General features: G+C 39.0%; 1 protein-coding gene across 2 annotated transcripts in view; it reads right to left on the bottom strand.

Moving 5' to 3' along the window:
- The window catches only part of SERPINB12 (serpin family B member 12), a 51,625-nt gene extending 41,165 nt beyond the window's left edge, over positions 1-10,460 (bottom strand). Inside the window, exons 1-2 of one of the 2 annotated variants that reach the window (XM_008952647.3) lie at positions 10,284-10,460; positions 9,974-10,137 (exon numbers count right to left, since the gene is read on the bottom strand). In XM_008952647.3, coding sequence (XP_008950895.2) covers positions 9,974-9,991 — 18 coding nt within the window. In that variant the 5' untranslated portion in view covers positions 9,992-10,137; positions 10,284-10,460. The remainder of the gene's footprint in view (positions 1-9,973; positions 10,138-10,283) is intronic. The other variant, XM_055102504.1, reaches the window with a different exon arrangement.
- Positions 10,461-22,457: the final 11,997 nt, after the last annotated feature.

Here is a 22,457-nt window from a genome sequence, read left to right as displayed (position 1 = left end):
TTACTAAGACACATGTATTCCCATTGCAATGCTACTCCTGAATAAATATTTTTATTTAGAGAATTTTCCTCTCTGTTTGTTATTTAGTTTGACATCATAGTGTCCAGAAGGATAGAGTGAGCTCACCTCACATGGATCAATGGCCCCTGGAATTGAGTGTGGTTCCAGCAGAGCCCTTTGCACTATCTACTTCCAGGAGTTGCCATTTCTACCCTGATGAATCTCCTCTCTGATTCTTGCACTCCCTCCTTTTGATGAGTTCTTTTGACTTTATTTGGGATCTTCTCTTTTGGTATAAGACTGCCTTAAATGAAGGACCCTGCATCCCTCTTCAGACTATAAAGTCTTTTTTGGCAAGCCCTTTCTGATATAAAGACAAGTGTCCTTTTGGAGAGTACTCTAGCTTCTACTGAATTTACATTCCATTTGTGAGGACCTCATTTTTTTCCGGTGAATTCAGTTTGGGATCTTTTTACATGCCTAAGTTATTTTTGTTTGGTCTGCTTGCCTGGCCTAAAATTTTTGTGAGCACTCTTTGATTTCATCTTGGTTTGGCTACACATGTCTGTAAACTATCTGGCTATTTTACTTTTTTCCCCTTACCTCGTTTCTGAACATCTCCCAAAAGTAAAAATGAACATTCCATATGGTAGGCACAGGATGGCCAAAATTAAAAGACACTAGGGCAGTATCCACCATCTAAAACATTAGTCCAAACCCCTGACATGGCCTGATAGGATTTATAGGATTTATTTATTTATTTATTTATTTATTTATTTATTTATTGCTCTCAAACATTAAGAAATGAAATGGGATTCTCAAATCTTGAGGCATGCCAACCTTTCTGTGACTCCAGCCAGCTATCTGTTCAAAATTTATGGTCCATTCTTGTATATAATTTTAATCAATGGACAAATTACACCAAGGATAATTTGTGGCTATTAAAAAGATCATTCAAACTCCCTAAACTTATTTTTTTAGAAGTTTCCTAGCTAATTCTCGATTACTGTATTAGTCCATTTTTATGGGGCTAATAAAGATATACCCAAGATGGGGTAATTTATAAAGAAAAAGAGGTTTAATAGACTTAAAGTTCCATGTGGCTGGGAAGGCCTCACAATCATGGTGGAAGGCAAGAAGGAGCAAGCCACGTCTTACGTGGCAATAGGCAAAGAATGAGCTTGTGCAGGGAAACTCATCAGATCTCATGAGACTTATTCACTATCATGAGAACAGCATGGGAAAGACCTGCCCCCATGATTCAATTACCTCTCACCAGATCCCTCCCACAACACATGGGAATTCAAGATGAGATTTGAGTGGGGACACAGCCAAACCATATCAATTACCTATTGATGTTGATTCTACTTGAGTAATTTTAATTCTATGTTTGTGAATTGCCTTTCTTAAAAACTTTCCCAGTTTGTTAAAGGAGTTCACACAGAATGGGAAACTATGCCCACTCCCTATCTAATTAATTTAGCAAATCAACTTGCCTACACTCTTGAGGAAGCTACTACAAAGAAAACCACTAAAACCCTTAAACTTCAATTACAACAGATAGAAGCTCCCAGTATAAAAACCAGTATAAAAAAGCAGCTCACTGGAAAAAAAATATTGCCACAAAAGCAAAAGGTCCATGCAATCTTTCTCTCAACTTCCACTTCCCCCACCAGAAGACCATTCTCAATGACAGCCTCTTAAGGAGTCATCCCTTTTAATGTAAATTTGGATTTGACTGTCTAATAATCACTTAGAGTAATGGAAATGTTATTTGAAGGATTGATAGTCTGAAAGGAAAGAACTAGATAAATGTTCTTATGAAAAGCTTCCAGGTCAAACAGGTCAATATCTTGAGCTCAGAGCTATAATATATCTCTGTCCAGCATAAAATTTACTTGGTCTGCCATAAAAAAAAGCAAATACATTTTTATAAAATGCTTCCCTGCCTGCATTGACAAGTCAAGCAAACCAGACCAGCAAACAAAGGAAAATTTGTTACTAAAATTTAAGACCACTTGGAGATGATCTCGCACAATTCAGCCAATTCTAACTATAGTCATATACTGCATAACAACATTTCAGTCAACAACCGACCACATACAGGACTGAGGTTTCATATAATTATAATATGTATTTTTACTGTACCTTTTCTATGCTTAAATATGTTTAGATACACAAAAATACGCCATTGTGTTACAATTGCCTACAATATTCAGTACCGTTACATGCGGCACAGGTTTGTAGCAACAGGCAATACAATGTGGCCTAGGTGTATAGTGGCTATGCCATCTAGGTTCATGTAAATACACTCTATGATGTTCCTACAATGAGGAAATCATCTAATGACATATTTATCAGAATGTATCCTCATCATTAAACAACACGTGACTGTAAAATGTAAACATTGAAAGAATCTCTCAACTCACTTAAAATTGAAAAGAGAGGTGAAAACATGGTAAAATACTTTTTTACAACAAACTGTTTTATCCCAAGTATGGTCCACAGCCTTCATAAGATTATCAGGCAAATAAAAATCATAACGCTAAGCTATCAAGCAGGATAAGATTTGTCCCATTTTGTTAGAAACACAATTTGGATAAAAATACAAAACAGTTAATGTCATGATTTTATTTTACTGTATTTTACTGTCTCGTGACTAAAATTCTAAAATGAAAGCTAGGGAAGATGGGCACCATGACTCACATCTGTAATCCCAACTACTCAGGTTGCTGAGGTGGGAGGATCAGTACAGTCCAGTAATTCAAGGCTGCAGTGAACTATGATCACATCACTGCACTCCAGCCTGGGCAATAGAGCAAGACTCCATCTCTAAAAATAAGTAAATAAGTATTAGTAAATAAATAAATAAAAAGGAAGCTAGGGAATCTGCTTCTGTATTTATGTTGTTTGTGTGTTTTCATGTTGTGTGTATGTAATAGCTTTCAACCAAAATTCATGAAAGAGCTCTAGTTAATTAACTTAAAAGGAAAAAAATAAGTGTTTAAATCAAATATGTTACCAAAAATACAGCAACTAACCCAAATGTTTTTAAGATCCATGATTTTTAAATTATTGATAATATAAAAATAGAAACGTCTTCAGAATTATTAGCAAACATTTTTTCCTGGGTTTATTGGTCAGACGGGATTATATTTGTCTCCCCTAGATGTTTTAAAGTAATGAAAGTATAAATCCAGCTTAACAAAATGATCTTTGTGTAAGTCTTTCATGAATAAGGCTAGTTTAATATTGTTAATTTAATGAAAATAGCTGTACCTTCTGAATTATTGGCAAAATACACACATATTTACTTTAAAGTTCTTACTTGGGTGATAAATGCCTGATATTTACAGGCTATAAAATCACTTAACAAAGAAATCACTTGAAATAATGACTCGACCTGTTGAATATTGCAGTTTTCATAAGTAATGTAGGTATAATTGTTTAAAAAAATAAATTTGGTAACTATAAGTTGGATAAATATTTATAAATAAACTTTTCATGTAATTTGAAATGTTAAAGTAATATTATGTTGAATTAAGTAATAGATACTCGTTAAGTGTCTGGGTCATTTCCAATATGAAAAATAAATTGCTGAACACAAGTACAAGTTTGTTCTTGACTTCTTAAATCTTATAGAACAACTAAATATATTTGACTCTATTAATAAAATTGTTAACTATTAAAAATTGTTGTATGAGAAGCTATGTTTCTAAAAATTATAAAATATGTATTTATAAGCTGTTGGTATAAGAATAAGAGTTCAAAACTGCTCACTTCTAAGGTTTCACTAGAAATTAAGGTTACTATGAGTAAAATTCCTAATTAGTATATATAATTCTGTACACAAAGTGTACCAGAAAACTAAGATGTATTTTCGATGGGAAAAATTATAAGAAAGGCATAGAAAATGAGTTCTTTATTGTCTAAATCAGAGGTGATTTAATGGTTATTTCAAAATACAGACTTAGAAAGGAAATAGAAACAACATAGAAAAAAACCAGTAAGCATGTGAGAAAGAAATAAAAAAATTATAGCTGTGAAAATACATTTTTGGTAAGGAAGGTTAAAAACCAAAGAACTTTTCAAAATGGGAAGGGGGCCAGGCACAGTAGCTCACGCCTGTAATCCAGCACTTTGGGAGGCCGAGACTGGTAGATCACCTGAGGTCAGGAGTTCAAGACCAGCCTGGCCAACATGGCAAAACCCTGTCTCTTCTAAAAATACAAAAATCAGCTAGGCATGGTGGCACGTGCCTATAATCCAAGCTACTAGAGTGGCTGAGACAGGAGACTCACTTGAACCCAGGAGGCTGAGGTTGCAGTGAGCCAAGATCATGCCACTGCACTCCAGCCTGGGTGACAGAGCAAGACTGTCACAAAAAAAAAAAAAAAAAAGGAAAGGGAAAGGGAAAAAAAAAGAAAGTAAATTTTTTGTCCTAAAATAAAATGACTGGTAAAAAGAAGTATAGCACAAAACTACAAAACTGAAGGTCCAAGCATGTTGTAGAAATTCTGAGCACGTTGCAAATGTTTTATAAATAATAAATTTATAAAAGAAATTTTGGCCAGGCACAGTGGCTCATGCCAGTAATCCTAGCAATTTTAGGAGGCTGAAGTGGGTGGATCACTTGAGGTCAGGAGTTCAAGATCAGCCTGGCCAACGTGGTGGAACCCCATCTCTATTAAAAATGCAAAAATTAGCCAGGCATGGTGGTGTGCACCTGTAATCCCAGCTACTCAGGAGGCTGAGGCAGGAGAATTGCTTGACTCCAGGAGGCAGAGGTTGCAGTCAGCTGAGATCATGCCACTGCACTCCAGCCTGGGCAACAGAGTGAAACTGTCTCAAAAAGAAAAAAAAGAAAGAAAGAAATTTTGTGTGTAATCAATTTGGCTATAATTAAAGGAAACATTTAGAAGTTTTTCCAAAAATCGAGCATTAATATACTAATACGAAACTAGAATATTTTGGTCCCCTATGTTGGAATAACAAAATTTACTTAAAGTGTTTATCTTTTCTAGCAAAAAAAAAGTTTTTCTTTTAATTCTGAATTTTTTTCAACCATTTTCTGAACTGCAACATCTTTTTGTTTTACAGTTTTTATTTCTGCCATATTTCTTCCTGAGATCCATTTAATTTCTCTATTTAAGGTTGACAATGCTGCCTTCTTCACTTAGAATGGCAATTTTATTTCTCAAGGTGGAATTTTCCTCTTGAAGCTTTTCAGATTCAATATCTTGGAAGTTCAACTTCTGCTGTATCCACAGCTTGTGATTTGCAAGTCACGCATCACTGCCTCCTGCTGTTTCTGTCCTTGAGAAAGTACAGCTTTTTGCTTGGCTGGGATGGTAATTCTCTCCTTCAAACTTCTCATCAGTTCCTATAACTTTTTTTTCCATTTATTAATCTGCTGCTGTGACCTGATGCTGAAATGTTTGTCCTGAAGGCTTAGAAAAGCAATGTTTTCTTCCAGTGTAACTTGATTCTGTACTCTTGGCTTTTCTTGATCTGTCCGAATTGTGCTTGCATCCAGGCAATTTCAGGTGTCTTTACTTTTTCGAAAAGCCATACATTCCCCTGTTCAAGGTACTGGCTTTCTTGTTTATTTCTTCTGTCATATGGTGTACATTCATAACTTGGGCACAGACTCTTCCTGTGCTTGACTGAATTCAAGCACCTTTTCATCAGGTTTGACTTCCAGATTATCTAAACAAGCTTCCCATATGCAGAAGCAATCACACTGAAGGAGGTTTGTTTCTTTACCTTTTAGTAATTGGCCTAGGAAACAAATATTTTGTCATTTCTTGTGCTTCATGTTGTCTTCATGAGTTTACTACTTAGGAAAAATGAACTTTGAAAGGGTTAAGGATTTTTCTTCTTACAGCCATGTGACTGTCTATATTTGCTTCTAAAGTCTTTTGAATATCACTTTGTTTAAATGAATGACTATTATTTCACAGTGACATGTTATCCCATTTTGATAAAGTGTTTTGAAACTTTTGACATTCTTGGCAGGCTTCCCCACAATCAAGTTCTAAATTAAATCTTTTTTTATCTCAAACTAACTTTGGGATGTTCCAGAGGACCCTGGAACATCTCAAAGTTTTATGGAAATGACATATTAAACTAAATTAGGCTGAATTAATATGTTGAATTATATGGGAAACATTATCAAATGATATCTGATGTTAGATTTTTATCTCAGTTACATTTATGAGTATGTTATTGATATGAATGTTCCAAGTGATACAAAATTCCTTAAAATCTAGCATGTCATCAGTTATAATTCTGGCTATCTTGTTGTATGCCACAAAAAAAAAATTTCTTATCAATTTCCAGATTTTTAACCATGGTTATTCTAAGTTTTTGTCATCCACAGTTATTGTTTTGATTCTTCTCTAAAGGCATCTGCAGTCAGATTCATGGCAAAGATTCTAACTAGTACTCTTGAATGCAGATTTCTAATAATGTTTAGATGATGGACTGAATAAAAATTTTCCTCAACTTTAAAGGAGAAATTGTTGAATTTGTGAAACTGCTAATCAAGGTCAAGCAAAACAAAAAATTAATTACATGAAATTGAATAACTGATAAAGATTATGTTTTATGGCTTTTATTTGAAAACTATTGGCTCTTTATTTAAATGTTTTGCTTCCCAGATTTAAAGAAATTTTCTCTTTATCATTTTTCTCTTTATCTACAGCTTGCAGTTTGGTAAAATATACTCTTGTGAACAAAAGTGGAAACATTTACTTTTTTTGCTGATTGATCCCTCCAAAATTTGGAAACTATTTGTAAATATTCTTATTTTTCTAGCAATAAGAATCTCCTCTTTTTATAAAAGGATACAATTGCAAGTATTGGTTATATTACCAAGGTTTTGACTTAGATTTTAGTTTTAAGTTGTTTATACGTCCTGCAGACAAAGTCTGAAGTCTGCCTTGATTCGGCTTTCTAGCCTCAAGGGGTTTTTTAATCTGAAATTACCATGTGGTCAATCATTACTCTTGTCACACTATGTAAATGATCAGATAAAATTTGATAAAAACTAAACTTATTTTACAAATAAATTAGTCTTATTTTGATTATCTGTGATAAAAATCAGGATTACTATAAAGAGAAAAACTATGTTTCTCTATAGCTATAATACGCTTTTCATTAGATTGTAGCAATTGTACCCACTGCTTTTGAGTTCTGGTTATCTACCTGTAGATTGAACTAGGTTCTGAATTATCTTACTTTCCTCCAATATCTAGCTACAATGCTCCAACTAAGAACGATAACTGGTCTGTTCCTGAAGCCCTATAGCTGAAACTAAATGAATTTTAAGGGACAAGTCTCATGCCTGATGTATGGGTCACACCAAAATTTCACTAGACCACCTAATTTCATTACTTTAGGTGTTCAGACTCCAAACCAGGATGAGGTACAGGCAGTTGACTGTTGTGGATGGCTTTTCTCACAGCGACAGAACAAAACTCCCAGCATAATGAAATTCTTGCCCCTCTTAATTTTCCCTTGCTTGTGCCTACCTTTTTTTGGGCAAGATAATGCTAAGTACAGTCCTAGCAGACTAATGCTGGCCCAGTGCTTTGAGGTGATAGCCAAGGCCTACGGAATAGACAAAAACTGAACTTGACAATGGACTCCAGGTCGACTTAGTCAAGAGCCACTCCTTCCAAACCTCCCTTGCTGCTCAAATGTTGCTAAAAGAATTTTGACCCGGACTCCTAGTCACCAGTCACTTCTCTCCAACAGAGGATCAGATCAGCAACCTGGGACAGGTCCACACTGACACTGAGGGATAACCAAAACTTATCAAGATGACTGATCGCTGATGCTTTCAGAGCAAAATCTTGATCAAAAGGGGGAAATGTGAACATTGTCAGAATCAAATGGAGTCATTTATGTCAAGCCTTGACAAAATGGAGCCAGAGAAGGCGAGAAGGAATTTTTTTCATACACATACACCTGCTAACAAGAAGTATCACAAAAGACTCTGCAAAAGTCATAACTTTGCACAAAGGACATCACAACCTCATGCAAAAAAAATTCCTTACACAAGGACATCTGTCCACCAACTGCCTGTTTAACATTGGACTGATGCCACCCTTGGTATTGATTCTTGTAGCCAAGGATAATTAATTCAAAACAACTTATGTAATCCTCCTTATTTTACCTTTAAAAATTTCTCCTTGCCTCAACCTCTTTGAATACACACAGTTAGTTTACTATGATGCACATATTCCTATTGCAAGGCTACTGCGAAATAAATATCATTTTCTTTTGGAGAGTTTCCCTCTCTATGTGTTACTTAGTTTGACACCTTCTATTTGTCTTGTAGAATGGCCTCACCATCTGTTTATTCACTTCAGCTTAAAATGTTAGTTGTTGATTTCTCCTGTTTACCCACCCCTACCCTCAACTGGGCTTCAAGATGCTTAGCTTCTACCTATCAAACTTCTCTACATTTTCTCCTCTGTGGTCTGGTTTTTCTACCACTGTCCTGGTTTATGCCTTCATTACTTTTATTCTATATCAGAGTCAACAGCCTCTGATCAGCTTTTCTTTCTCCTACTGAGTCCCCCTATTTCATTCAATCTGTCTCCCCCTTGCAAGGACACCTGTTCTCTCCTTAGCCAGCATGAAGGACAATCTCCTGGGGGTGGATGTCCAGCCTCTCCCCACCCTGCATCTGTGACTCATTCTCCACTGACACATGCATTTCAGCTACACAGCCTCTTCTAGGCTCCCAAACACACCTTGCCCTTTCACTGTTCTTGCTTTTCCTTTCCTAGAGATAGCTTCCACCCCACCCTTAACCTGCCTGAGAAATCGTCATCATCCTCTAGGGCTGGGCAGAAGCATGGCTCCTGCCACCATTGTCCCGTCCTGGTAACACTTGTTCTCTGTGTGCTCCACAATTAAGGCATTACCAAGCCTGCACTGGGTGTGAGGCCATGCCCTGCTTATAGGGAGTAGGCCCAACCGAAAGGAAAAGGTTACTCATGGAACCTGTCTCTGACGAAGAGCAAGAGCCTCACACTTGAAAACAGAGCTGAGGGTGAAGGCCCTGGTTTGGACTACAGAAGGTTCCCAGGGGCAAAGGGACAGATCCCTGATGAGCGCGTTTCACACGGGGTACCTGTTCTAGAGATAGGCAGGGAGCTAAGAAGCAGGCACCAAGACAGGGCATCCATGACAATGAGCTAGCCCCACGGGGCTGAGTTTCCCAACACAGGATCCTTGGAAACTGCCTCAGAATCACCCGTGATGCTTATTTCAAAATACTCATTCTCGAGCCTACCTTAGATAATAAGTCAGAACCTATAGAGATGGGACCTTGGAATCTGCATTTTAACAAAATTCTCAGGAGATGCTGAGACATATGAAATTTTTAGGACTCCTAGAATGAGGGATGAGGCATCTCGTGACAACAAGAAACACATGGCAAAGTTACCAACTCCCAGCCTTCAGGGCTGGATTCCACCCAGAAGACCTAGTTCCCTAACATGAAAGAGGCTCATGATTTTCAGCAGTTAATTGCAATAATGCACCAAATGGTACCGGAATCTAGGAAACCAAGCTAGGAGGGCAGTCCATTGGTATATCAGACTGAGAGGGACAGAAGGGGCGGAGTTGAGGCAGAAGCAAAGAACAATTAGCGAAAGTTCAAGAAACAAAGTGAGGATCAAAGTACCGTCCCTACCTTACAGGGGTTTTGTGCTACACATAAATGTGGTTGTGTATATCAAGCATCTAGCACGTGGCTGGTACAGAGTAGATCCACAGCAGATCTCAGCTGCCCTGGGATTCATTCCACTGATTTTTCCTTTTATATGCACTTTGCAGAGCCACTGTTGAAGGTTTTAAGGAAGCTAAACTAGGGTGGTCCCTGTCTCCCGGCCCCACACACCTGGTGCTCACAGAGCCACATCAGGTAAGTTGGGGCTGAGTCCCCGGGTCTTACCTGTGGACGGATGCTCATACGGGTAGAAGTGCTTTTGGGCAGTGCCTTGCTTGCTCCTACTCACCAAGACCCAGTACCACCAGACTCTATGAGCCACGTATTTCAGTGTCCCCACCCTGAACTGTGGGTGGTAAATCATAGTCACACCGGGTGCAACGTGAGTTCTAGAAAGACGGAAAGTAAAGTTTCAATTAAGCAAGATGAATAGATTCTAGAGATCTGCTGTTCAACGCTGTACCTATAGCTGATAATAATATATTGTACACTGAAAATTAGTTAGGAAATTACACCTCATATTAACCGTTCTTACCATAAACAAATTTTTTAAGCTTGGGGAGGTGGCCTAGAATGAAACGTTAAGGAATGTTGCAGAGTGTCTTGGTGGCAAGGAGAAGAAAGCACTTCAACAACGTCCCCATAGCAGCAGGGGCAGAAGGTCTAAGGCAGGGCGGGAGTTCACAGATCTTAAAGAAAAGCTGTAGCAACTGACAGTTCCAGGCCCTGAGCAGCACTGTTATAATGTGACGGACAGCGCCATCTAGTGGAAGAGAAAATGAACAGAAGTGACCGATTCTCTTAAAGGTTGATAATAACATTGCGTTTGAGTCGGAAGGCACCTTAACAGTTAATATTTTACAGAGGAAACATAGAGACTAAGTTTGATTTCCCCACAGATTAAGCCAGTTCTCAAGTGACAGAGCTGTTTCCTTCTCAGCCCTGACATCCACCCAGACAAAGAAGCAAACTCTATGGTGTCAGGGTCGAGACAACAACCAGAAAAAACTTCATACCTAGCAAAAATAACACCTCTCCTGAGGCCAATGGAGATGAAGAAAACCTGAAAAGCTCCTTTCTGCAGAGCATTTTTACTATTCCGCCCTGTTATATAGACAGCGCGACCATATAATTAGTCTTCCACACCAGGACAATTCTGAAAGGGAAAAGGGCATCAAAAATAATTACAGTTATAGAGCTAGAGATAAAGTTGCATAGATAGATGAAATCTGAATTGACAGCTGCTTTTATTTTACTGGCGGACCTTTAAAATCATTCTATACAAAAAAAAAGTTTTCAAAACTAAAATTCTCTTTTTTTTTTTTTTTGAGACAGAGTCTCGCTCTGTTGCCCAGGCTGGAGTGCAGTGGGGCAATCTCAGCTCACTGCACCCTCCACCTCCCGGGTTCAAGCGATTCTCCTGCCTCAGCCTCCCGAGTAGTTGGAATTACGGGTGTGCGCCACAACGCCTGGCTAATTTTTGTATTGTTAGTACAGACGCGGTTTCTCCATGTTGGCCAGGCTGGTCTCAAACTCCTGACCTCAGGTTATCCGCCCACCTAGGCCTCCCAAAGTGCTGGGATTACAGGCGTGAGCCACCGCGCCTGGCCCTAATAAAATTCTCTTTTAAAATAGCATGTGTCTCGCTAGGCGCACTGTTTCACGCCTGTAATCCCAGCACTTTGGGAGCCTGAGGCCGGTGGATCACCTGAGGTCAGCAGTTCGAGACCAACCTGGCCAACATGGTGAAATCCTGTCTCTACTAAAAATACAAAAATTAGCCGGGCATGGTGGCATGCACCTGTAATCCCAGCTACTCGGCAGGCTGAGAGAGGAGAATCGTCTGAACCCGGGAGAAGAAGGTTGCAGTGAGCTGAGATCGCCCACTGCACTCCAGCCCCATCTCAAAAAATAATAATAATTAATTAATTAAAAATAAAATAAAATAGCGTGTATCTGTACACACTAAGCAAAATGTGAAAAAACTTTTTGTTATCTCAGTGTTAAAAAAACACAAACAAACAAAATCATTATTCTTGTATAATCTCAGGTATTTTAGAAATCCTGGTCTCTAAAGCTGTCACTACAATTTTTCCAAAGAATTTAGTTTCTCAATGTGCTGTATTATTTTTAATTCTTTTATAAAATTGCCAGAAATCTTCTTCAAAGCGCATTTTATGATTAACGAAATTGGGGTTGTTAGAAGATAGTCTTTCAGTAGATGCTGAAAGCATCTAAGCTTAGAGCAAATTCTACATGAGGGATATTGTTGATTAAAACTTTTCCATAATTTAATTCTTAAATAATCCAGCTCCAATATTGTCACAGCTACGGTTTCTTTGCCTCTATTCAGAGAAAATGTTTTCAAAAAGCCGGAACTTGTCAAATAAGTTATCTGTTTATGATTATTTTGAACATTTCACCAAGTTTAGAAAGTGCAAAATTGAGGACTTTGGTTTCATTCTGTACTGGTAAAAAATACATATATATATGAAGTTGTCTAATTAAAAGTACAAATCCTATCAAAAGATCCCTCCCACGAGTTGAAATATTCCAAAATGCAATTATAGAATTTCAAAATTAAACATCACACACGTTTGAACTCTTATTCTTAAATTTGTTCAGCTCCCTCTTTCTTTCTTTGGTGATTAATTTATATGGCATCCTGTCTGCAGGCTTTGTTTTTGATAATTTTAATTAGCTAAAAGCAGCAAAAGCTGAGGTTTTCTTATGCTCTGTTTCATAAATGCTTTGTGTAGACACTTCCAACTGATTTTGAGGGGAAATGCAATGAAAAGGTAAATGATTTGTTTACTAAAAACAACAAAACTTTAATACTAATATGGGACATGAGTTGATTCATAATATAGTTTTTCAAAGATTCCGACACTTCTAAAACCCAACTGATGAAGGCTTCACAAAAAACTGCAATTATTCTGTACATAAATTTAAAAATTTGTACAGAGGACCCTAGAGATTGGTAAGGCATGGAGGGGAGATAGAAAGAGATTTGTTAAAAAAAATACAAAATTACAGTGTTCTATAGCACTGTGGGATGACTTTAGTTAATAATAATATATTATATGCCTTCTAATAGCTAGGTGTATATTGAATGTTCCCAACACAAAGCAATGATAAATATTTGAGATGGTGGATATGCTAATTACCCTGATCTGATTACTACACATAATATGTATCAAAACATCACGCTATACCCCATAAATATATACAATTGTTATACGTCAATGTAAAAAATTAAAGGAAAAACAATTTTTTAAATAAATGTTCATACATTTTTACAACTGTAACTTCTATTTTTGTAAAATAACAGTGTATTTGGACACAATTATGAATTTTATGAGCCCTACAACCAATTCCAAGTTTATTGCTGACTTAGGGGATTTTTTTAATTTGGAAAAGAAAATGTGTTCATTATAACAGTGACATTGTTTTCCTTTTGTAGAGAAACAAATGATGAAAAAATAAATGCGTATTTTTTAAAAGTTGAAAAAAAACACTGACATTACCAAAATTTCTATTTATGTTATCACTATAGAAATAAGTATTATCTTCAATTATGAACCTTTAAATTTACAATTAAATTCATAATAGTGTCAGATGTTTCTCATTTAATAGACAAATATTCCAAAAGTTTTGTAAATCCCACAAAAGAAAATTGGAACCATTATTTAAATTAACATAAATAATTTTCTATTGGCAACAGCTCATTACACTGACATAAAACTGACATCATTTAACTGTTGGGGTCATTCTTATAAGATGGAACTCACACATCTATAGCTATGGCTTCACCTCTCCTATGTAAACTTGGAATTAGAATGAGTTAATTAATTTGGACAGTAGTCACATGATCTGAATGAAACATCACACTTCCCAGAGGGCTGCATGGAAGGCCTTTGCAGCCAGATGTGCTAAATTGTAACATTTGGAGGAGACCCTCGTGCTTCTCCAGCAGGTTAGCATTTCTGGTTTTCATGTGGTCAGTGATGGCAGTGCAGCCTGTGGTTAATGGGAAATTTTAATCCAAGTTACATCGTCAACAGGAGAAAAGCAAATTCAGCACCCCTGGTTTTTCATTAAATATGCTCGCTCTTTTTTTTTTTTTTTTAAGCTCAATGTTGTCAACAGGGTTTACTGCAAAATTAAAAGTTGTTACCAAATAAATAAGCAGCTGCAGATTTACCCCCATGCACTAACTGATAAAACCGCAAGTGCCTTCAGACTATTCTGTATATGCTCACAGAACCCCTCAGCCTGCGTTACCCAGTATTTCATAAACACACAAGCTCTAATTTCAGACATTTCCTATTGACCTCACCACCTGGCAGCCCTGGGGCTTTGTGAACCTCAAAGACCAAGGCCTCGGTCTTTGACGCAGCAGCCAATATTTCTCCCACACTCAGAGATCCTAAGTCAATGTCTAGATGTACTTTATTTTACTATCTTACATGGTATCTTGAACGAATGGTATTAGTTTTGTTGTATCTGGAAAGACTCCAAGAAAATAAATAATGAATCAATCAATCAAACAGTGTTTTCTTTTTGTTGTTGTTTTTTTAATCATGGGTCATCTTTTAGGTTTGACCCCGTGTTTAAATGAAAATTCTGTTTCACACTGTTAGAGAAGACAATGGCAAAGCTAGAAGTACAAGTTGCGAGGGAGGGGTTTAGCGAACTCATCCAGGATTGTCTTAAATATTAGGCAAATGTTAAATATACTTCACTTAAAATTATTTTAAATCCGGGATAAATGCTAATAAGACCTTCTGAAAACAGGTGTAACGTGAGTACTGTCTCTATGCTTATAAAGAGCAGTCTCCAATCCCTTCCTAAATTACCTCCACACCGCCATTTGCATGCCAAGAGCTCAGGTGAATCTCAGCTGCAGCAGGAGAGGGGCTGACTGAGCTTTGGACAAGGCGCTCTCCTCTCCTATGGAGGAAGATAGAAGTGACCTCGTTCTTCCCCTTCCTTTACAGGGAAGAGGGTTAAGCTATAGGCTACTTGCTAAAGGTTACTTACATAAACTTAAACTAGTAGGAAACTGAGGCGTACAAAGGTAAGAGGAAGCAAATTTTTCTTGAGTTTCAGAGTGGGCTTCCTTTATGTTGGCATTCTTTAATCTTTGGAGATGACTTTTCACCTCACAGGTGGGTGCCTTGGATAACAGGTTTCCAGGATTTGTTCCCTTAAGTTTTGTTCCCTTGTCATAGCTTTACTCGTCAGGAATTTGCAATTGAAATGGGCTGAATTCCTTCCGTGGATAATATTAACGTGCTAATAGAGCAAGAAAACCCTGCAGACTTGCCTCCGAAATCATTCTTGCTCAGGTCAGTGAAAATGCAATAGGAACTTTTCAGTCTGTAAGGGAGCTGGGTCTTCTGTAGCACTGGGCTCTTGGCTCTCCAAATCACTCCCTTCTTAAAATCATCCCGTCTCTCTATGGCTCCTCTTCCTTGGCGGGCCACCCATCCTGGCTTCCCTGGGTTCTGCCCACAGCCCACTCTCTTCTCCTGATGCTCTCTCCCAGCCATGGTTTTGGACCCCACCATAAGCTGATTCATCTCTCGCCTCTAGAAACACTAGTATCCTTTCCTGTCTCTTGCTGAATGTCCCATTGGCATCTCAAAATCAACATAGCTAAAACTAAAAGCAACTAAAAGCATGTTAAAAATGAAAACAAACAAAAAACCCTACTCCCCATCCTGCCCTTTTTTTTTTTTTTTTTTTTTTTTGCTGTTAGAAAAAAATGCAACCCCACCTTTCTTGGGACAAAAATTTCATAGAAGTCAAAAATGGCAACAGACCTCTAGATAAAAGCATTAGCAGAGTTCCAGTCAGAATACTGCATTCCCTTAATGCTCAATTTAAAATGAAACCTAAAGCAACAGAATACATTGAGTATAATGTTTCTTAAGAGAATTCATTAGCAGATCTATACCACTAAAATATTAGCAAGAAGGTATGTTTCCATTGAATTACTTAGTATGTTCCTATAGTACAGCCAAAAGAGATGCACACACATCAATGGCTATCAACAAAATGTTAATATGAACACACCTGCATACTTCTCTCCCTTTATCCTTCCTTCTGCCCCTCTGCTGCCAACCTGGTAAACAAGTTGTAATATACACTGCTCAGAGGCAGTTTAACAATTCCATGTCCAAGATGCCTCTTTTATGTAAATTACAACAAAAAGATATTTACAAACCAGCTAATTGGCTAACTCTTTTTATTCTACATTTTCAATTCAGGACACCTATGAAACTTAGATGTTGCAAAATAATAAACTTTGTCCATAATAAACACAGGGACTTTTCTAAAAATGCTCATAGAGGCCTATGGTTATCATCTGAAACCATCTTCCAGATCTGGAGATGCCAGCAGAGAGCCCTGCCCTTCAAGACGGAGTCCTGTACACAGTCACACTGCACTTCCCATGTCCAAGATGGTTCCATTAAGTTGTATAAGCCTGAAAATGAAGAACCATCACAATACCCCTGTGGTCCTTCACCCACACATCCCTACCCAATAAATCACCACACCCATTTGTGTCTACATTGGGAAAATGGCTCTCCAGAGCGCATATCCTGATATCCCCTTCCCATCCCCACTACCACTGCTGAAGCTGAGGCCTCACACACTCTCACCTGGGTTACTTCAACTCCCTCCTCACCTGTATCCATTCTTTTCAGGCTTCACCAGCCACTGGCCAGGTACACTTTTCAAAAATGCAAATCCGAGCTCTCCTCTGCCCTCCTTTCAACTACTGAGACTCTAAGGAGTCTCCATGTCTGTGGCAGTCTGTGGATTCTGAAACTTGGCCATCATGACATGAGTATAGAAATGGAGATTATGAATATAGAAACTGTTAGGAAAACTTCACCAAGTAATTTTATGTATGTCGAAACTAATCATGAAAAGCTAGGGCTTCTGTTTTGTGTGTCTTCATTTTTTTATTTTACTTTCCTTGGAACTCATATGTATTTTGTTTTACTTAAGTATTGGTCTATGATGAATTGGTAATATAAAGGGGGAAACTGTTCCTTCACCGTAGGTAGTTTGACAGGCACCTCTGTGAATTGTCTTCCTCCTCCTGATCGTCCTTGGGATGAATTTCAACCTCCTAGAGTGTTGGGGTGTCATGCACAGTCCTGCCTACACTCACCACCCACCGCGACCCCACAGCCGTTTCCTTTCTCCTGAGTCCTTGCTGTGCGTGGGCCACTAGCCCCCCGGCTTTGCCTTCCTAACTAATTCCTGCTGGTCCTTTCAGACTCAGCTCAGACTGAGCCGGGAGTCCTCCTTCTTGCTCCAGCGCCCCTCGAATAACCCATCGCAGCTCTGCTCGCGGCTCACTTTCTCTTACACGGCTATGAGCTCTGTGTCTTATTCCTACCTCTTCTCCCACACTTCGGCCAATAAATTTTTATCCAAAGAATTAATGAAAAGATGAGTAATTAGATTGACGAAAATTTCCTTGATAACCTTGTGGACAAGATGGAGACAGCAAATGAGGGTCTAGTTAGGTCGTTTCAGACAGCTGTCTATTGGATGCTCAATACAATGTTATTAAATGAAAAAAATAAATTTATGACTGGGAATGATGTGCTTAAAATTATTGAATACAGAGTGCAAATCTTCTTTAATGCTTACTATACCTCCATTATCAGTGCCTGTGATGAATTTTGGTAACAAAGAGAACAATGTCCAAATGGTCTCCTGTTCCCCAGCTCAGGCAGGCCAACTCTGAGGCCAGCAACATTGCAATGACACCTGCCCAACGATGGGAAAACCTGTTCTCTATGTGGAAAGCCATTGACCTAATTATCCAATCCGCGGAGTTCCTGCTTTCCCCTAAATCAGCAAGAAGAATTAAGGGCAAGAGAAAACAGCTCATCCTAACTTCCCAGCACCTCCCTCTAGCGGCTGACTAAATTTAGCTATCGACAGCAGCTCTTGACAAAGGAAAGAAGGCTTGTTTATTTGGGTGCTGTGCACAAGTGTCCATCTCTCCAGTACCCAGGCTTTGGTTCTTAGGCATCCAGCTCCCTTTATCCAGGCGTCCTCCCTAAGGAAAGATGGAACTAGAGATGGCAACGACTCCTTTTGGACCCCAGGTTGACTCCAGTCAGGTCTCAGCATGTCATCGCGGCTATCAGACTGCTCCTTGCGATAAATCAGCTGATACCAGCGCCCCTCACTCATGCTCTCCCTCAGGGTATGTCCATCCTCCTAAGCAGAGCCTACTTCTCATCAGCTTATTTGCTCCTAAAATCTATATACTCCTAATTGCCCTAATTTTACAGAGGATCATTATCTTAGCAAGGTAACATATCGAATTGATGATGATGATGTCAGTAATGGTAACGATAGTAGTACTGAAGATGTAATGATGCTCTTTTTTCTTCTGCAAATTTTTCTGAGTACTGAACAGAGCCACTGCTAGCCTATACCCTATCTTTTTGTGAATGCAAAAGAGGTGACCCTTTCTCAGACAGGCACAGCCCCACACCCTGGAGCCCTGCTATGCAAGTAGACTACAAGCTTGACTTCAGCTCCCTCTAACCATCTCTGTAGGATATCCTTGTGCAGGGATCTACCTACACACCTGTATGCAATGGTGCTCGTGTGGGCAACAGCCTGAATAAACAGTAAAAGACTAGGCAGCCTGCAAGAAAGAGGCAAGTCTGTGTTTATATTTGGGCAGGGGAAAAGCAGCTATATGGTGTGGAAGAGAAGTTGGTTGCATTGTCTTCACATTTCCTACCTCCCTCAGTAACTTTGGGATTGCTGGAAAGAAAAAGTCATTTCACCACTAATATGTGGTCCTAGAATTGACATAACAAGTGAGTCTTTGCCTCACTTGTTCTCATTTTCCTGCCAAAGTTGGGGGGGGGGGCGGCGTGCATAGCAATCATGCCTCTTCACCTTTGGGAGGACAACCTTTGTTCCTAGTGTCAGAGAGGAGTGTCAGACCCTTGACCATGCTTTTAGGGATGGAAATGGCAGCCGTCTCCACATAGATGGATGGGTGAGAGATGGCTCAGGATAGAGGATTTGTTTGGGCCCCGTGAACTATTAGCTTCAAGAGGAATCTCAGAAATCCCTGAGATAAAGACCCTCCCTCCCTCATATACAGGTATTGATAGGAGTGGTTTGGTTGCTGGAATCCAGGGCTTCCTCCCACACCAGGGTTCTTTCCATAGTATCCACATGGCAACCGGAAAAATCTTGATTTTTCTTACTATTTCCCAGCTAAGTTGACTTTTCCCAAAACTCACTCTACTAAACAATTGTCCTCCAAGATGCAGGGTGACTACCAGGTTTAGAGGTCATATAAATTTAAGAAACCAGGCCGGGCACGGTAGCTCACCGCCTGTAATCCCAGCACTTTGGGAGGCCAAGGTGGGCGGATCGTGAGGTAGGAGATCGAGACCATCCTGGCTAACACAGTGAAACCCCGCCTCTACTAAAAATACAAAAATTAGCTGGGCATGGTGGCGTGCACCTGTAGTCCCAGCTACTCTGGAGGCTGAGGCAGGAGAATGGCGTGAACCCAAGAGGCAGAGCTTGCAGTGAGCCGAGATTGTGCCACCGCACTCCAGCCTGGGCAACAGAGCGAGACTCCGTCTCTAAAAATAAAATAAAATAAATAAGGAACCAGACACTGTACCCTCCTCCAGATATTCAGAAAAGACGTCAACTGCGTCAATTTTTTTTTTTTTTTTGAGGCAGAGTCTTGCTCTGTTGCCCAGGCTGCAGTGCAATGGTGCAATCTCCTTTCACTGCAACCTCCGCCTTCCTGGTTCAAGTAATTCTCCTGCCTCAGCCTCCCAGCTAATTTTTGTATTTTTAGTAGAGACAGGGTTTCACCATGTTGGCCAGGCTGGACTCGAACTCCTGACCTCAGGTGACCCACCTGCCTCGGCCTCCCAAAGTGCTGGGATTACAGGCGTGAGCCACTGCGCCCGGCCACATCAACTTCTTGAAAGCTTGAAGAGTACTGCAGAACCTGTTTAATTTTGTTCAAAACAGCTTTTTCAAGATTTTTCAACCACGGACTCCTATTTCATAGCAGCTTCTCATACCCTACACAACTACTGTTCCTCCAGACACACTTTCAGAAACACAAGACGATCTTGTTTTATGTCATCAGAGAAGCCCTCATTAGATGCAAGAGGCAACCAACACAAACACATAGATCACCTGCCCATTCAAACTCTATTTTCCATCCATTGAAAATATGCCTTGGTATTTATTTTACTGTGTGATAGATCCTGTCCCAGGAGATGTGAGAAGTGCAAAGCAGCCTGTGATAGAGACAGGGAGGGCTGTCATTTCAGGCCACGTGCAACTGGCAAGACTCCTCAAATGCGGTCAGAAGTTCCAGGGACACGTCTGTATCTATCTCATCTCTAATGGAGAATAATGCCATTTCCTTTGTCTGTTCCAGGCCTTGGGAGAGGAATAGTCATTTGCTGTTAGTGAAACAGTTTGATCTCTTTTCTCAAAAAGCTTTCACAAACTCAAGCAGCTGTTACTGTCTGGCAGAGGATGGTGACAAGGACAAAAGAACAGGGAAACACCCATCACCTAAATCTTCCATGACTGTAGGGTGGGGTTGAGGGTAAGAATGTTGTGCTAGTGGTTTCTAGTCCAAGAGCTAAAACTTAGAAGGGAAGTCTTTTTAATCTGATATAAATCACAAATGCCATACAATTGACTGAACAGGACTCCTGAGAAAGAAACAGAATTTTCCAAAAATTACATTTAACCAGACATATTTGAAAAGTAAATATTTATGGAATGTTTACTTATTATGTAAACATTTAACTTTTATTTTTATCTACATTCATTTGTCTTCTATTCAACATAACATTTCATTTTTAACATAGAGGAAAATCTGCCCTTGAAGCTTTTTGTTTTGTTTTTTCCTATGAATCATCAATTTATTGATGCAAAGCAACCAACACTAAACAGGCTAAAGGGACTTTAGGTCTCTTTCATTTTTTATTTGTAAAAATGTATGGGCACACATGAAATTTTGTTCCATGTCATGTGTAAAATGTGTAGTGATCAAGTCAGGGTATGTGGCTGTCCATCACCCAAGTACAATACATTTTTGTTAAGTACAGTCACCCTACTCTGAAATCAAACATTGACTCTATTCCTTCTATCTCACTATATGTTTGTACCCTTTAAGCCACTTTTCTTCATCTTCCCCTCCTCCCCCAGCTCACCCCTCCCAGTCTCTGATCTCTATCTTTCCACACTCTACCTCCATGTGATCAAATATTGTAGCTCTCACATATAAGTGAGAACATTTAATATTTGTCTTTTTATGTGGGTTATTTCACCTAAGATGATTAATCTGTTTTATTTTACTTCAGATAATGACCTTCAGTTCCATCCATGTTTCTGCAAATGACATTATTTAATTCTTTTTTATGGCCAAATACAAGTAAGTTTTGTAATATAATCAAATCATAGTGATTAAAAAGTATGGACTGTGGAGTCAGAGAGCTGGGGTTTAAGTCCTAACCATATAACTCAGTAGCCATCTGTGCTCAGCAAGCTTTTTTGTGTCGCATGTCTGAACTTTAGCACCTTTCACCTCAAATGGTGCCCCATAGGGTTGCTGTGGAAGCTGAATTATAACATATGTCATGTCTAGCAAAGTGTCTGGCTCATAATAATTACTCCAAGAATGGCAGTGGTGATGGTAGGAGTCATAGTTGGAAAAAGTAATCACTCATAATTATTATACAATCATAATGAAAGATAGAGAGGCACTGGGAAAACCACTAAAATATATATGTGTGTGTGTGTGTGTGTGTGTGTGTGTGTAACAATCAGGAATGCACACATATTTCACCAAAAAACATGTACTAGAATATTCACAATGGTACTATTTGTAATAGCCCAAACCTAGAAATACCCAAATGTCCATCAAGAGTAGAATGAATAAATTGTGATATATTCATAACATATCAATCACAAAGATTTTAGAAATCTTAAACAGATAGGGGCTCACGCCTGTAATCCCAGCACTTTGGGAGGCCAAGGCGGGCAGATCACCTGAGGTCAGGATTTCAAGACCAGCCTAGCCAACATGGTGAAACCCCGTCTCTACTAAAAATACAAAAAATTAGCCAGGTGGGGTGGCACATGCCTGTAGTCCCAGCTACTCAGGAGGCTGAGGCACGAGAATCACTTGAACCTGGGAGGGAGGGAAGTTGTAGTGAGCCGAGATTGCACCACTGCACTCCAGCCTGGGCAACAGAGAGAGAGACTGCCTCAAAAAAAAATAATAATAATAATAATTACAGATGATTAAGTATAGAGGTGTCCATAGTAATATTATTTATAACAGAAAAACCAGAAACTAGCTGAATATTCATCAGTAAGGAAATAACTAAATATATGTTTTCATAGTCATAATGTTCACAAATCCAAGCCCTGCTATTTACCCATTTGGATGCATTATCCAATTCTTCTAAGCCCATATTTCCTCATAAAATAGATAGGCATGGCCCTTAACTCCAGGGTCACTGTGAGAATAAGCAAAGGCAGTAATTGGGCCCCTTACTGGTGGACTGTCTCTGACTCTAGGGATGTTTTAGTTGACAAGGAAAGGACTGCCAGGATATGACAAATATTTTGGAACTCCTCCTAAATAGAGAAG

The sequence above is a fragment of the Pan paniscus genome, chromosome 17, assembly GCF_029289425.2.
Source record: "Pan paniscus chromosome 17, NHGRI_mPanPan1-v2.0_pri, whole genome shotgun sequence".
Taxonomy (NCBI): domain Eukaryota; kingdom Metazoa; phylum Chordata; class Mammalia; order Primates; family Hominidae; genus Pan; species Pan paniscus.
The sequence above is the reverse complement of the archived record's forward strand: the minus strand, read 5'-3'. Positions and strand labels throughout refer to the sequence as shown.